This window comes from Ptiloglossa arizonensis, chromosome 7 (genome assembly GCF_051014685.1).
Source record: "Ptiloglossa arizonensis isolate GNS036 chromosome 7, iyPtiAriz1_principal, whole genome shotgun sequence".
Lineage (NCBI taxonomy): Eukaryota > Metazoa > Arthropoda > Insecta > Hymenoptera > Colletidae > Ptiloglossa > Ptiloglossa arizonensis.
In genome coordinates, this window is record NC_135054.1 from 23,696,168 (window position 1) to 23,712,369 (window position 16,202).

Here is a 16,202-nt window from a genome sequence, read left to right on the forward strand (position 1 = left end):
TACATAACGAATTTTATAATTCACCAATTTGATCGTACACCATTGTGTTGTTTCCTTCCGGGATCCGACTATTAAATTATCTTTTTTATCGCGACAATAAAGCCAGGATAATATCCGGTTATAAAATTTAAAAAAATGTCTGCCACTAAATATTGTCGCCTATAAAACGTTCGAACGACGCGGAAGACAGGCGGGTCGATATTCAGCGCGAAGTTGGCAACGCATGCGCTTCGATAGTACTCGCTGCTGGGCAACTTCAGTGCGGTCCACAGTGGCAGTCCGACAGCTGGGTGGGGAGGGTCTTTTTGTCGATAAAATCTCTTCTCTCTTTTACTCAATAAGAAATTTTCTTCGATGTAAATAACCGAAGAGCTATCGTTCCTCGAGGAATTGGAAGGACGTGTGAGTACTTAATAAAGATGAATTGTTTCTCGAAACTCACGTTCGGGCACCTTGACGTACACTCGAGTGTCAAATTGTATCTTTTACGAAATTGTTTCTCGCGTCTGTTTTACGTTTCTGTATGCTGCTCTCGCGATATCGAGTTTTATGTACCGTACATTCTTTTTTTCCGCTCCAGATTTTACACCTTTACTCGCATCCGTCTGCTTGACAACATAACCTTTATTAAACGCGTTTTTCCGATCCATAGAGATCGGTCTGCCGAATAATATTGCAGTTCCCCTTTCGGTATACGGTCTTTTTTCATCGAAACGCGATTCGACTATCTTGATTTCACGTTTCGAGCAAAGATACGAAATGGACTTTTTTTTTTTATTACAGTTTGATACATCCTCAAGATGTCGACATCCGCAATATATATTTTAGACGTGAAGGGCAAGGTATTGATCTCACGAAACTATCGTGGGGACATAGAGACGGGTGTTATAGAAAAATTCATGCCTCTCGTAATGGAGCGCGAAGAAGAGGGCAATCTAACGCCGATAATTCAAACCCAAGAATGTACATACGCGTACATAAAGTACAATAATCTTTATATCGTTTCCACTACGAAAAAGAATGCAAACATTTCGCTGGTATTTGTATTCTTGCATAAATTGGTTCAGGTCATGCAAGAATATTTTAAGGAATTGGAAGAGGAGAGTATAAGAGACAATTTTGTCGTCATTTACGAGCTATTGGACGAATTGATAGATTTTGGCTATCCGCAAACTACGGATAGTAAGATTTTGCAAGAGTATATCACTCAAGAGGGGCACAAACTCGAAATTCAACCGCGCATTCCTATGGCTGTGACTAATGCTGTATCTTGGAGATCGGAAGGCATAAAGTATCGTAAAAATGAGGTTTTCCTCGACGTAATAGAGTCCGTGAATCTACTGGCAAACGCTAATGGAAATGTGTTAAGTTCCGAAATCGTGGGTGCCATAAAAATGAGAGTTTACTTGTCGGGAATGCCAGAATTGAGACTGGGTCTTAACGACAAAGTCTTGTTCGAGTCTACGGGGCGTGGAAAGTCCAAGTCGGTCGAATTGGAAGACGTTAAATTTCATCAGTGCGTCAGACTGTCCCGATTCGAAAACGATAGAACAATTTCTTTCATTCCTCCCGACGGTGAGTTCGAACTAATGTCTTACAGACTGAATACACACGTAAAACCGCTGATATGGATCGAATCTGTAATCGAACGACACGCTCACAGCAGAGTAGAGTATATGATAAAAGCAAGATCGCAGTTTAAGAGGCGTTCTACGGCCAACAATGTAGAAATAGTAATTCCAGTACCGAACGACGCGGATTCTCCCAAGTTCAAAACCACTATCGGCAGTGTCAAGTATTCTCCGGAACAGAGCGCCATAACTTGGTTCATCAAGTCGTTTCCTGGAGGAAAAGAGTATTTGATGAGGGCACATTTTGGTTTACCTTCCGTCATCGGAGAAGACGTGGAAGGTAAACCGCCGATTCAAGTCAAATTCGAAATCCCCTACTTCACAACGTCGGGCATACAAGTACGCTACTTAAAAATTATCGAAAAAAGTGGGTATCAGGCACTGCCTTGGGTACGTTATATTACGCAGAACGGAGACTATCAATTGAGGACGAATTAATTGAAAAATCGATTAGCGTTGAAGGAAGATTTGTTTAAAACGATACGAATTCCGATAAAAAATACAAAAGTGGAAGCTAGTCGGTTCGCTGCGCATAGTACGCTTCCGAATGTTTAAAACTATCTATATAGCTGTTTTCACAACCGATCGTGATTAATATGAAAATCGAAATGTATAGAATATAACGCTAGAAACTAGTTTCTCCACTATTGAGCAACATTTCCTCAATATTGGTGCTAGTTTGACAGATTACTTTCAATATTTCTAGTTTTAATACTCTACGATATTTTGTATGTATAAACCCAAATAATATTTTTAGAGACTTTTACGTTAATTTTTGTTCACACGGTCATAAATCGTATGAAAATATGGAGTACTTAATTCATTAAATGTACGTTTCATTGATGCCACATTATTCTTATATAGTACGACTAGTATTTTCTGTATACACGGGTTATTACATTGTCCATCCAACATTATCCCGATACGAAGAGTTGTAAATATATTGAAAACCTTTGTATCTCGACCCTTTCACGGAATTGTTAACGAATCAATAGACGTTGATTGTACTAATTTAAGCTCCGATAGTATTACGTCAGGATTATTGTACATCAGTACGACAATAGATATAACACTATTATTATTGTATATCGATGTATTAGTAACTCGAGATTCGAAACAGGTGTATTAAATTTTTAACAGAAACTATCGTTATGTGCGTTTCTTCTCGTCCCTGGAAATCCAATCTTCTTCGCTCCGTACTTAATCCTATCCCACGAGTACTTATCCGTGCTAAGACCAACTTCAATGTATACTCATGAATTTGAATCGCTTCGTTCGTTGAATTCTAAGAACACTTTGCGGAAGAAATTACAACTTCGAAATAGTTTTTCACGTTGGTACATTTCGAATATTCCATGATCGAACTCCTGAACTTTGGAACCGGCGGAACTTATACGCCGAAACCGTTCGAATTTCGTAATTAAACTCCTCGAACTACTTGGACCCTGCTTAACTTTGAATTAATCCAACTTTGAGATTCAACCAGCGGATGCTTAATTTCGATAAAATTTCGAGCCTTTGGAAAATCGGTGGCAATATCGGTCGCTTCGGATAATTAAGATCCAACGAGAAATATCCTTAGTGGGAAATTAATTACTTGTTTCGATATAGTCGAGACACCTTCGTTTCTCGGTGGTTCGAACGAATGCGAGCCAGCGCGAAAGCTGGAGGTCGCGTTGAACGTGTAATCGCGATCGAGGGAAAGTGACTTCGAGCGGGAAACTCAACTCGATCGAACCGTACAGGTTCAAACGAGCTCTTCGAAAGTACGCGCGAGAGAGAGAGTGATCGGCGATGGTCCGTGGTAAGATCGAGATCGTAGACGTTGCGATCGATTTCGCGAGAAACGTAACGTCTCGGCGAGTTGGTAAATATTCTACGAGGCGATGTTGAAGAACCGCGATACGGAGACGGAGACACGGAAACCCGTTTAGATCGAAACGCTGCGAGGCCTTTCTTTTTATACCCGCGACCGCGACACGGTCACGGTATGCAAATTTCCGTGGGCGCACACCAACTCGCAATAATTTTATGGAAATTGCCGGTCCTGCAAAGAATTTCGAGCGCCCGTGAGAAACGCATCGAGGGAAGAACGTGCAACCGTATCGGAAAAGTATGAGAAAAGAGGGTCGCGGTCGGATACCCTGACCAGAATAGCCTATTCTCATTCATAGTGGGAAAAGAGGCGAGCTCTTTATATTTATCCGGTGTCCTTCTTTTTTTTTTTTTCTCCAGCGTAACGTATTTCTTATTTATATTTCGGTCGGTGTGCCCGCAACGCGAAACTAGTTTCGTACGTGTTAGCGCATTACGAATTAGGTAGGCGGCCAGGAGGGTAGGGGGTGAGACAGATAACGTACCCTGGGACGGAAAAAATAGTCGCTGTTATGGTAGTTAGAGATAAAACACTTTGGAATAATTTTACAAGTCGGGTTTGCTTTATCGTACCCGCGGGAATTGTAATTTTGTAATCTTACGGAGGCGCGAGTTAGCGGCCATTGGATTTTAACGTCGAAGCGTTGCGTCGGTATGGCACGATTATCGGAACAACATCGTTGCGATAAAGTGTATTATAAATTTTAAATATTTCCAATTAATTTCGTACACGCACGGATGGCCGTGTGCGTCGCGTGGACTCGAAATTATACACGAGATTAAATTGAACAACATTGTCGATCCAGGGCGCGGGCCGACTAAGTATCAATCTATTTCGTTTAAACGAATTTACGTCCGATGATTTACGATGGCAGTACGCGTCTCTGAATCTGAATAAATCCTCCTACGTCGGGCTGTTTACCCTGACATAATTCACGGTAAAGACAATAAATATTCCAGGAGCGTCGGCCATTTCCTTTTTCTCCTTTTAGCCCTCCAGGTTGCATCTGGAATTTATGTGTATCAATTCGCGGCAGGGGCTACCACGTCGGCCGGTATTTACGATAATGCATTTATCCGAAATTTCCGCCGATGGGATGCGTTTATACGTATATATTGGAGTCTTCGTGGCTGAGATCTGATCAATAAAGGTCAATGTATCCTCTGGAAGTTCTCCGCGCCCAAGAGCAATTTTCAGCTTATCGGATCGCGAGGAGATGCTTGAAAATCTATATTATATATACACACGTATATTATATATATATATATTATATATATATATATTATATATATATATATATACAGGGAGAAAATTCTTTATTACCCGGAAGGGTAATTTATAGTTGCGAGCCTTTATCGCGGCGTAGAGCTATCGATGGATGCGCGCTATAAATTTCGTTATGTTTTCTTTGCAGCGACGCTCCCGGGTTTCAGGGGCGAAGGGGAAGTGTTCGATATTTTCGTTTAGCCGTCGTAATTAACAAAATTGAAAGTAATTCATCGACGGGCCGCGTACACTGTCAATACGGTGGCTTTGTGGGGCCGTGCTAAGGCAAAAACTAATTTAAAGTTCGTTAACGGCTTTGAAATCGTTGGAAAAACCAAATAGATTCTTTTGTTTCTAAAATATTCCTCGTTCGGAAAGTTCCCCCATGGTACTCGAATTCCCGTCTATTGGAATTCATTCGAATCGTTTGCGAGAGAACGGACTCGTTATATCGACTTCGGGCCAATATACGGAGAACGAAAACGATAATAAAGCGTTACGCAAATTTTTCGTCCCTATTGTCCCAAGTTTTTTGCCAGCATTATTTCCCGGACATTGTATCCTTTAAAAATCAGTGGAACGTACGTTCCGTCTTTTAACCGTTCCGTGATCGTTGGTCCGCGTACATTTTGGAGAATAATTACCATTCTCGGTTGGATTGTTCGCGTAATTCGCCAAGAAAGCGGTTACCACGGTTTCCGAGAGACGGTGGGCCAATCGTCGTAGATTTGTCTTCGCCGCGTCGTGTTCCAGCGTTAATAGAAAAAGTAAATTTACCGCCGCTGGTAGGAAATCTGACTCGAAAAGGGTGGTCGAGGAGTAACGGGGACGCGCACGGGACTCCCTTCGGCCGTTTCTCCGGTTTCCGTTCCGCGTTGCATCGGTTTCGATCGGTCGTCCTCGCACCACGCCGGCCGGCCGCACGGGATTCGAGAAATTCTGGAGAGGCCGATTTAAAAAGTTGCAGCCGAGATCCTGTCGCGAAATCCACGGGAGACATCTTCCCGTCTCTGCCGCAGGATATTAAAACTTCCCCGTGAAATATATAGCGGCTGTCAACTCGACTGGATACGTCCAGGGACGCGAGGGAGGCTCGAATAAAAATGCGACTTAAAGTATACGCCGGAGAAATGTATCTAAAGTTTTTCGTCTCCCGCGTCGCGGCGGAGATTTGGCCGTCGTCGTCGTCCTCTTCCTCCTCGAATTACGTGTTTGTCAAAATTTTACATTCGAGGCTTTCGCTGTCCGAGTTTACGAAAGTTTCGAGCTACCGATACAAAACGTTCGAGGTTCTCGCGATCGAGACTCTTCGCACCGATGCGATCGGCATTCGAGATTCTCGTCTCCGATTAATTCGAGTTCCGTTCCACGTTCCTCTCGAGAGACAGGGTGTGGCTGTTTACGCGTGGATCGTTCACTGTTTCGAGCTCCGATTATTCACCGCGCCCGACTCGTTCGATTCTCGAAGAATTTCCATCGTTCGTAAATTTGTATTCGATCGAAACGAACGATTTCGCACGAAGATCGATCGTATCGATCGCAGGAGGGTGTTCGGGAGATATTCGATCGTCGAATACGGGGAGGTCGCGAAACGAACCGGGGCACGGACTAATTTCGGGTCTGAATTCCACTTAGGCGAGGGTAAATCGCGCGAAGCGGCGTCAAACGACGTCGCCGATTCCCGGGCTCCATTGAATTACAGAAATATGAACCGTAAAACCCGGGAATAACTTCCCGGCTGTCTGGTGTACATACTCGGGGAAATACGTTCCGGAGGAGTTTGCCGTACGTAATTCAACTCGAGTTTATGTTCCTTGTGTACAAAGTGTTAGCGTCAAGTTACACCGTAGAAATACTCCATTATGAATCACGAAAGTTATCCGCTTCCGGCCGGAAGTGTACACCGTGCATACGTTTGCGTATCGTACGTGACGCGTGGCGGGGTTCCACGGATCTAAAACTGTCAAAACTTTCCACGACCGACCCGTCGTTTATTCGTTTTTGTGTTACCGCCTCGCGTCGCGAAACCGATGCCGGCCATTCTTCTCCTTTAACGCGACCAACGAGAACCGAACACGGATCTCGAACGACCGTCCACCGTGGTAAATCGATTCGATAGAAATTGCGCGCCGATTCTCCACCGTACGCTCTAATTATGACCGGGGACTCCGGTGAATATATTAACGATATCGGGAGAATGTTTTTGATTAAAAAAATTCACGAATACGGTACGAGAATATTTCGTACACAAAATACGAACGACAGCTTTGCGCTCTTCGGGGTGAAAATCGTGCAACTTGAATATTTTACGCGAAATTCCCGTTGAATTTGTTCGCGCGCTCAACGTCCTCCTCGATGCGAGTAATTTTTACTCGAAAGAATGTTTAAAATAACGCGTCCACGAACGGTTAAAAAGAGACGCAAACTCCCGGACGAGTGGGTTCGAGAATGCGTGTCTGGTCATGGACAATCCGCGCCCCCGTTGCTTCGTTGTAGGTTCCCCGTCTCTCTCGCGCTCCGGAACCACGGATCGATCCCGTCCGCCTATATCTTCCAGCGTCGTTTAACGAGCGCGTTATTTCGAACATTGTTTCGAGCGAAATTTTACACGGATTCCCGTCAGCTTCGCAAAGAGGCACGAAATTATCGGTAATTTTATTCGGTGTTTGAAATTTTCTTTCGCGCGCCCGACGCGACACAATTATGCGAGTTTCCCGCTCGAAATTCCTATTACGCTTGGAAATTTCGCTAACAATCGTGTTCTAATAATTTTCGAACCGGTTATCGTCGATAAACGTTCTCGAAGCGGAGCGCAGCCGTAACGCTCGGCGCGTGGTACGGCTTGAATCGAATTGTAAATAAATGTTCCGTTCCGGTCGCGGATCGAAAATTTCAAAGACTCGGGGGCGCGCGTTTAACGGATTTTTTTAAAATTCGTTTCAACCAAGATCGGTCTGAAAGAAAATTTAACAAACTGGGACAGCGGAGAATATCAAAGCGTCAGACAGGGCGTGAATTAAGCGCCGTGTACGTTTTGCAGGGACGCGTTCTTGAGGGACACGTTTCGTTTGCTAAACGCGCTGCGACGGCCGTGATAAATAAACGTATACGTTTAAGTTTCAAACAGCGGCCTGAAACGCGGTTGCCAGCCGCGGAATGAAAGGAGTTTATGCATGCGTGCTTGGGCGTGTAAAATCGGAGAAAAAGCGGGCCGCGCGCGGTTTCGCTGCTCGCTGCGGGATTCTGAATTACGCCCGTTCCCCCGAAAAACCGCCCTTTGCTCGCGGTGACTTAGAAACGAGAAACGAGAAACGAGACCGCCTTGAAAGCCCACGAGAATACGCCTTTACCACCCCTTTACAAACATTACCAAAGAAATGAACTCCCCAATTTTCTGCCACTCGATTACAGACAGATCCGCCGGGAAACCCAGATTTCCTCGAGCATCCCGCTTTCGAAACGTAATTCCCCGAGTATTTACATTATACTTAACCTTTACGATACCTTGCAACTTCCCGATACATTTTTTTCTCGATCTTACGACCGTTCGCGAGTCCACGATTAAATTTGACGAATCATTTTCGGGGCAGGTCGTTGTTCGTATCGTTGTTCGCAAAAATCGACGATGGAGCCGCGTTACCTTCTCTCAAAGTCGGTGGTACGAAACATCGACGCGAGTAGAAGTAGCGAGCAATGGTCAGACACGAGGCCTCGCGCGGAAAAAAAATGTTGCTCCACATGTTCTATTTCCTTTTGCGCGTAGAATCCCCTTCTCCTCGGTCGCGTTCTCTTCCCGTGGAGGATTCCTCGTCCCTTTGAACGAAGCCACGAAACAGCGCCGATTTCGGGCGCGAAAAAAACCGAGGAAAAGCGAGTCGTGGCTTCCTCGCGGAACGAGATTCCGAACGGCGGGATATCCGTAGAAAATCATCGTTTACCGGAGCGATTCGGGCCGGCGGGGCCACGACCCAGAATCGCAGCGAGTAGCGCGCGTTCCCTTGATTTATCCGCGAGAGAAGAAAGAAGTCCGAGGGATGGGTGTTGAGCTCCCTTACGCTCGAGCGTCGTGTGTCTGGTCTCGAGGGGTGACAAGAGTGACAAAACGCCACCCTCTCGCCGAGAATACCGCGGGATCCGTCACTGGCTTCGGGCCAATAGGGCTTCCTTGTTTTCGCTTCCCGACTTCGACGTCTGATTGCAAATTACGTTCTACGAGGCGGCGGTACGGACCGCTCTGTTTCGTTTGGCCCGTCGAGAGATCGATGTTTCTCGCGAGCGGTTCGTTTTTCTCCGTGAGCCGTGCTCCCACGAAATAATCTCCGATTCGTTTGTCAGGAGGCGGCCGCTCCAGCGAGGCCACGATTTAAAACCTCGATAGACCACACGGTATCGTTAGATCGATGAGAAGAACTTTGACTCTCGTCATCTTAGCCTCGAGTCGAGTCTCGATTCGGTTTTAGCTGGATCTCGCTCGGAGCGAATTGGGACCCGTTCAAGTTTCGAGAGAACTCGACTAACTCTGTGCTGGCTCGCGTTACGTTTCTCCTCTTGGACGTTGGTTCCAAGAATTCGGACTCGATCCGAACGACCCTCCGGCACGAATTACTCTTCCGGTATCCATTTCGGACGGGACGACGGAAGTCTTTGATTTTGGTCGACTCGAACACCACGCGCGGGCTGGCTCTCGATTAAACGCACTCGTTAAATGCGAATTAAGTTTCGTTCGAATTTGCCCCGGGTCGAATTAAAGCGGGTTACACCTTGCCGAACTTTGATTTAACCCGCGTCGGACAAAGCTCGATTCCCCTTTTGAACGAAACGATCCAAGCATCGACACCCTGTTGAGTTTCGCGTCGACTTCACCCGAGGGAGATGAGAACTTTATTTTTTTGTTTTTTCTTGCCCGCTCGATGGACAGTTTTTTTGCGCGCTGGATCGATCGGGTAGATTGCCCGTTACTTCACCGAAGATCGATCTTCTTTCGAGTATTTCTTAGATCGATATCGATCGACGTTCTTCGCGCAGTGTCGTTAATTACTCCCGCGAAGCGTTGGAAAAAAGTTCGATTTCGTGCAACCGCGGTGGGACGGATCGGGAAATCGTAATTAATCACGTTGTCGATTCTTTTGTGTCTCGTCGTACGACAAAATTTAATTAAAAATGAAACGTAAATCCACGCTCCGTACAATTAATTCGTCGTCGTGTCGTTTTTGCTCGACAGCCGAGCTAAATACTCTCGTCAAAGGTCCACGGTGGAACAATCTCGGTTGTTCCCTTTGTGATACATCTCGGGGATTCAAAAGCAGCGAATGTGCGAGTTCGAAACGAGGGTAAATATTTACAACGGCTTTTACGAACATTGGGCGCGAGCTCGCTGTTGATCGACTCGTAGATCGATAACGAAAATTTCAAAGTGCGCCGCGTTTGTCTTATCAACGGACGTTAACGGACAAAATTGTTCTCAACTGTTCGCTACAGCCAGACGACGAATCGTTGTTTATTTCGTTCCTTTGCGAACGACTGTTCGAGTTCTCGTATATTTCCAACTTGAATATACGTATTACGTTCTCTATCCGTTGCTATTTTAATTAGCCGCGGATATTGGGGAATCGCAAAGGAAAGCGACTTTGAAAAACATCCGAGTGTTCGAAAAACGAGGGAAACTCGGGAGTATCGCGAAGCCGGTCGCTTCGCGTCCCTTTGTCGAACGGAAATATCACGAACGGGTACGTAGAAATATTTTCCGTCGCTGCTTTTGCTAATGAGAACGCTCGTAGACGAAACGATGGTTTCTCGGTGGGCAATCGCGACAGAGTTTCGTCGCCGATCCGAGAAAAGTATCCCCGCGACGTTCGTCCGCTATCGTAACGTCGTTTCTACGCCAGGATCGGAAACTTTGAATGCAAATCGAGGTTCGATGTATTTCTCGACTTCGATGTCGAGCCGCCCGAAACGAGTCGGTAGACTTTCCTACCCGAACGCTCCGGTAGATTTCTCTTCGGGAATCGTACGACGTTTCCAATCGAGCCGAACGAATTTTAACGGACCTCTGTAAGACGATTTTATCGAGGTATCGTATCTGTCATCGTTTCGCGACAAGTGTTCGAGCGAGTACAGAGACGCGCAAAACTATCCCAGAGAGAAAGAAACGCATCGGGGTGAACGTGGACGGTCTCGAATAATCGTCGCTCGAATCGATTTTCAAAGCTCGCGGAAGAATATCAAAAACAAAGATGCGTAGATCGTGGCGATCGATACTCGTTCGCGAATTCGGAACGGAATTATTATCGTTGTTTCGTATTCGACGAAACGTTCGTCGGTGTCTCGAGCGCGTTGAAAAATGCAACCTTTGATCGTTTCGGTGGTTGTAAATTGGTTTCGAACGGTGTACAGAATTTCGTTTTGAAATTGAATTTTTGAGAAAGAGGAGAAAACGTGTTCCTCGTGGGCCTCGCGGCTGTGAGCTCGTTCGGTCTCTCGTCGCGGTGCAACACCACGGACATCGGGGAATGCAAATAGAGGGTAGTTTGGAGACGACGGTGTCCCTTCGACGTTAAGCTCGGGGGGGTTAATGCATTCGAGTATCGCGGTGTTGGCGTACGCGCGTATGCAAATACGCGGCGAAGAGGCCGAGCGCGCAACACGCGGAACCCGGTAATGTCAATCCCTTGATTGTCGACGTTCCGACGCGCGTTATGTAGATAAATACGAGCCAACGACGTCCAACGGGCACGGCAATATTGCAAATTATACGAGGAGATAATCATTTTCGACGGCGTCGCAACGAATGGACGGCTCGTAACGACGCCGTTTTCAAAAGCTGCGCAACCTCGCGCTCGAACCGACCGGATACCACGATTCAAAGACCGCCCTTCGCCGGACAATTTCCTAGTTCGACACCGCGAGAGACACCGAGCTTCCATTCTGTCGCGGACAAAGTCGATGCGCGGGACCCCGATCGAAATTTCGGCCAACCGATCGGAAACTTCGTAACGATCGAAAAATTTCCGAATCGTTTCTCAACCGATGGAGAAATATTCAATCGCGCTTCGAGCGTACCTCGATTCGACGGAGCGGTCAAAGTTGCGCCCTTTGATCTCGGTAATCGAAGCGCGGTCAATTTGAAAACGCGGTGCACGAAATTCCGGGAAAAACGAAATATTTCCGTGGAATTTTTAATCGCGACACTCCGCGTCGAATCTAACAAAGGTTCGAACGATGGAAGGATTCATTTATTTCCATTACCGTCACGGTCGATTAGTGGAAATTCCATCCAGGTCAGGTTAGTTATTACAGGTACGCTGCCAGATAATCGAACTTCAGATAAATGCAGCTCCACCCGGCTATGTACGTCCCGTGTATATTTGCATGTGTGTAAACGCCGACAAATTACCTACGCCCGAATAATGTGTCGGTCCACGTTAAACATGGGAATTGCGGCGGGATCTAGCTTGCGCTAAATTTGCTAATAACCATCGGTATTCTATTGGCACTTCGATTTATCGGCTCGCTCGTTTCTTTTCTCCCTGGGAAAAAATATTTCACCTCTTCGTTGGTCCTCCGCTTTGGTTCATTATCGTCGTTATCCGCTCGCTACCTTTCGATTTGAATCGTGGAAAACGACGGGCCAGCGACGATCGAACCTTCGAGTATATTTTTTAGTCGCGTCGAGAAAATATATTAACGAGTATCGACGAGTCGAAGGTTGTCCAACAATACGAAACGTTCCGATTATCGTTTTTCCTATCTCGAGCCAGAAATTATTCTTGCGAAGAAACATTATCGGTACACGGTCGTACGATGTTAAATTTGTCGCACGTTCGCGCACGATGGTCTCCGGACTCGCGTAAATGCGATATTTGCACGCGCCGAGCAATATCCTCGAAAGATCGCTCTCGTCAAAGGACCAACGAACGCCGGGCGAATTTTCTGCATCGACTTCTGTACACTCGGAGCGCAATTCGAACGTTCGTGGTCGACTCGATCGATTTCGGTGAGGGTTCCGAGACCGACTGTCGCGCAGGGGCTCGACCGTACGATATTCGAATCGCTCGACGCGAACTTTCATCGTTGTTCGCACCTTTGTCGATCAATTTCGCGACGCTTCGTCCTCGAAATATTACGTAACCAACGAAAGAGGCAAGTCGTAGACTAGACGGTCTCGTCTCGATAAAATTAGTCCGCGAAGGGGACGAGGTGACACCTTTTCTCCGTAGAAGAGTTCCGATTTCAAAAGCGACGAAAAAGATGTTTCGCGCGATCGACGTGTCGTAACAGGTTTCCGTGATCTTCGAGCCAAGTTTCACGGTAAAATGTGCCCCGTGAACGCATTATCAGAGGCACTCGGAAGCGGCGGTAATTAAATAGAGTGACGTGGCCGGGACTTTGCACGAAGGTTGTAGCTTACAACGCGCGTAGGGTCGACGAACCGCGTTGCTTTCGTTGCACTTGAATGCATTAGCTCGGCTTAAAGTTGAGACGACGACGACGACGACGACGACGACGACGACGACGACGACGACTACGACGACTACGACGACTACGACGACTACGACGACGACGACGACGACGACGACGACGACGACGTCTCTTTGCATTTGCATTTACTGCGGTGCCCACACGCATTTGCATTTAGTTACGAATCATTGCCGCGCGCCTCGGCGAACCACCACCGAGATATCTTGCCCCGCTTTTGATAAGGTCCCGGAAACACGCGTGTACGAAAAACTTAAGCGTGAAATCGATCTTATTCGACGATAATTCATCGCGACGAAACAAATGTTCACTCTCGGTCGATTTTTATCGAAACGTTTCCTCGTACGAATTTACACGAACGGTACCGAGGAACGCGGAGCTTCGTCGAAATCCTGACCGAGAAGCCAATTTTCTTCCAAGAACTTTACATTTTAACCGAAACTGACATCGATGGTCTCTATTGACAATTGAATTCGATATTCCTACTCCGATCTTGCAGCCTCCGTTCGAGTTTCTATCTTATTGTTGACTCAACGAGCGACTTTTGCGCCAACTTTGATATATTAGCGATATTAAACACGGGCTGTTCGAAAGTTCTGTACATACTTTTTTCCCCCTTTTCTCGTCGATAACCTAGTTCGACAAAAGTCAGAACCGATGGCAAAAAGTTCACCGGAAGGTACACATCGAAGGGGATACTCGGCCAATGAAAATCTTGTTTTAAACTTTATCTTGTGTAGCCTGAATCTTCGATCGGTTCTCGTTACCGGTGGAAATGTTTCTCGAGACCGAATCAATTTGTCCGAAATAACGAACACGGAATAAATTTCGCATTCTTTCGAACGTAGAGTTCGTACCTCGATTTCGGGATTGAATAGCGACCGTTTCGAAACGAGTCACGCTTTTGTCGGAAAACAACGGAGCGTTTGTTCCGTAATATTAATCGTCCGCGTTCGACGTAACGTTTCTGTTTCGTTTAAATCGATTCCAAGTACACGGTTCGAGAACGATTACGCAAACGATCAATTTTACAATACGTTCAGACGTTCCGCCTGCTCGATATTTGTTCTCTAAACAAAACGAACGAACCCTCTAAATGGAAGCGCAATCACCGTTCGAAAAAGGTTATTCTTATGGTTCGCTACTTGTGTTTGACTTTCATTAATTCCGTACACTTTCAGCGGAGACATTTTAGCAGCTGCTGTTCGCGTTGACGGACGTGATTTCACTCTGCTCGTTTTCAACGCGGAAAGATCGTATTATTAAGGCGTCGACTCGAATCACCGTCTTCGCCCGCTGAGAATGCTTAAAATATCGAACAACGAACATCTCGGTAAAGATTCGCGTCTCCCGATTTTTTTTCCCTCTTTTTTTTGCGCGCGCAACCTGTCTCCTTTCCGATTAAAAAAGAAAAGGAATTACCAAAGATCCGCTCTCGTGCCGCGTACTCGACAACGCGCTTCGGTTCGGTCCGAGTTTTCATCGAAACTCGATAAATCGAACGCGTGTCTTTTAATATACCGGCCGAGCGGACAGCGGAACTACTTTTTTTTGACATCTATTACGCGGAAAGTAATTTCCTCCGGCGTACTCGCGTTCGTGTTTAAATTAAAATATAAAAGTTACGTCTCGACGAAGCAATCGTTTTCCATAATAATTCCAATACACGAGAGCAGCGTAATCCGGGAAGACAGCTCCGATCCACTCGTTGCGCAACGGAATCGAATTTATTTTTAATCGAGAATGGTAATTTCGATCTTTCGATTGCGAACGTATGACGTTCCTTCTCTCTCCCTCTCTTTCTCTGTCTTTCTTCCTCTCTTGCTTTTCAATAATTTCGAGGAAATGACGCTTTTTAATATAGGACGACACGTGGTTGTATTCGAGAAGAGACTTTCCATTCCCAGCCGCGTCGTGAATGCTTTCAAGACGGCTTCGAATGTAACGCGACATTAATAACGTTTCGCTCGGTCGAAGAAAGGGATTCGAGATGTCACGTCGCCAATATCTGTCGTTCGATTTCTAAATAACTGTCGGGAGCCCCGAGCGGAGGGGATCGTCGAGCTTTCGCTCGGCATATTTCGTAATTTTCATTCGGAAAATTCTCAATGTTCGTCACGTTTTCCGATGACGTTTTAAAGAGCGATCCGTGTATCGCGCGCCGCGACGAGAAACAGGAATACGTTCTTCCCGATCCACGACATTGTTTCGCGGATCGTTGCTCACGCATTACGGACTATTCGGGTTAGCTACATCGACGTCATCGATCGTTACGAATTATCACCATCGCGCGTAATTCTTTTCTTCTCGAGAGATCGAGCTTCAGCGAACGTGGACAATTCTTACGAACGAAATCCGTCGTTGGTAGTACAAAGCGCTTTCGCGATTGTTTACGCATTTTCTTACACCGATCCGATACGTTTCGTTATCTTTCGTTTTTCATCGAAAAACGAACGGAACGTTCCGTACGGGGAAACGATGGTCTCCGAATTGAAAAGAAAATCCAGTTTTGCGCGCTTTGAATGCTAATCCGCTTTCATACCGGTGAAATCTCGCGCTAACGAAGGAACATCCGTTGCTCCTTCGTTTCAACGATAATTAAATTTGTTGCCTTCTTTACCTTTCTTCGTTTCGGACGCGAAACGTTCTAAACGAAAATATAATATATTTTTTGTACCTTTGAAAGACTTACGCGTTAGTACCTTTCCGTCGTGCGAATAAAATATTCTCCATTCGTACGTTATAACTTTCCGTACCGGATAATCTCCTTGCGAAGATTTACCAACGAATACGTTTCGAAACGAAAGACGAACGATTAACTTTTTTAAACTCGGAAACGTTCGTTTGGATGTAATTTGTACGCTCTTTGTGTAATTTTCAATTTCAGTGGAAGATTGCTTCTAAGAGAGTTTTTCTATGCACATCGAGTCTATTTAATCGAATAAGCCGAGCCC

The 16,202-nt window shown here is 45.9% G+C and overlaps 1 protein-coding gene and 1 long non-coding RNA gene across 3 annotated transcripts in view; one reads left to right on the top strand and one right to left on the bottom strand.

Moving 5' to 3' along the window:
• Positions 1 to 16,202, bottom strand: part of LOC143149122 (uncharacterized) — a 134,825-nt gene that overhangs the window by 4,162 nt on the left and 114,461 nt on the right. The gene's annotated exons all lie outside the window — the stretch shown is intronic.
• On the top strand, positions 275 to 2,773 carry Ap-1mu (adaptor protein complex 1, mu subunit). The gene is made up of 2 exons (XM_076315814.1): positions 275 to 402; positions 784 to 2,773. Exon 2 carries the CDS (start codon positions 801 to 803, stop codon positions 2,067 to 2,069), a length of 1,269 nt encoding a protein of 422 aa, XP_076171929.1. The 5' UTR covers positions 275 to 402; positions 784 to 800; the 3' UTR covers positions 2,070 to 2,773.

Coding starts and splice junctions, on each gene's coding strand:
- Ap-1mu (XM_076315814.1), top strand. CDS start 801: ATGTCGACATCCGCAATATATATTTTAGACGTGAAGGGCAAGGTATTG.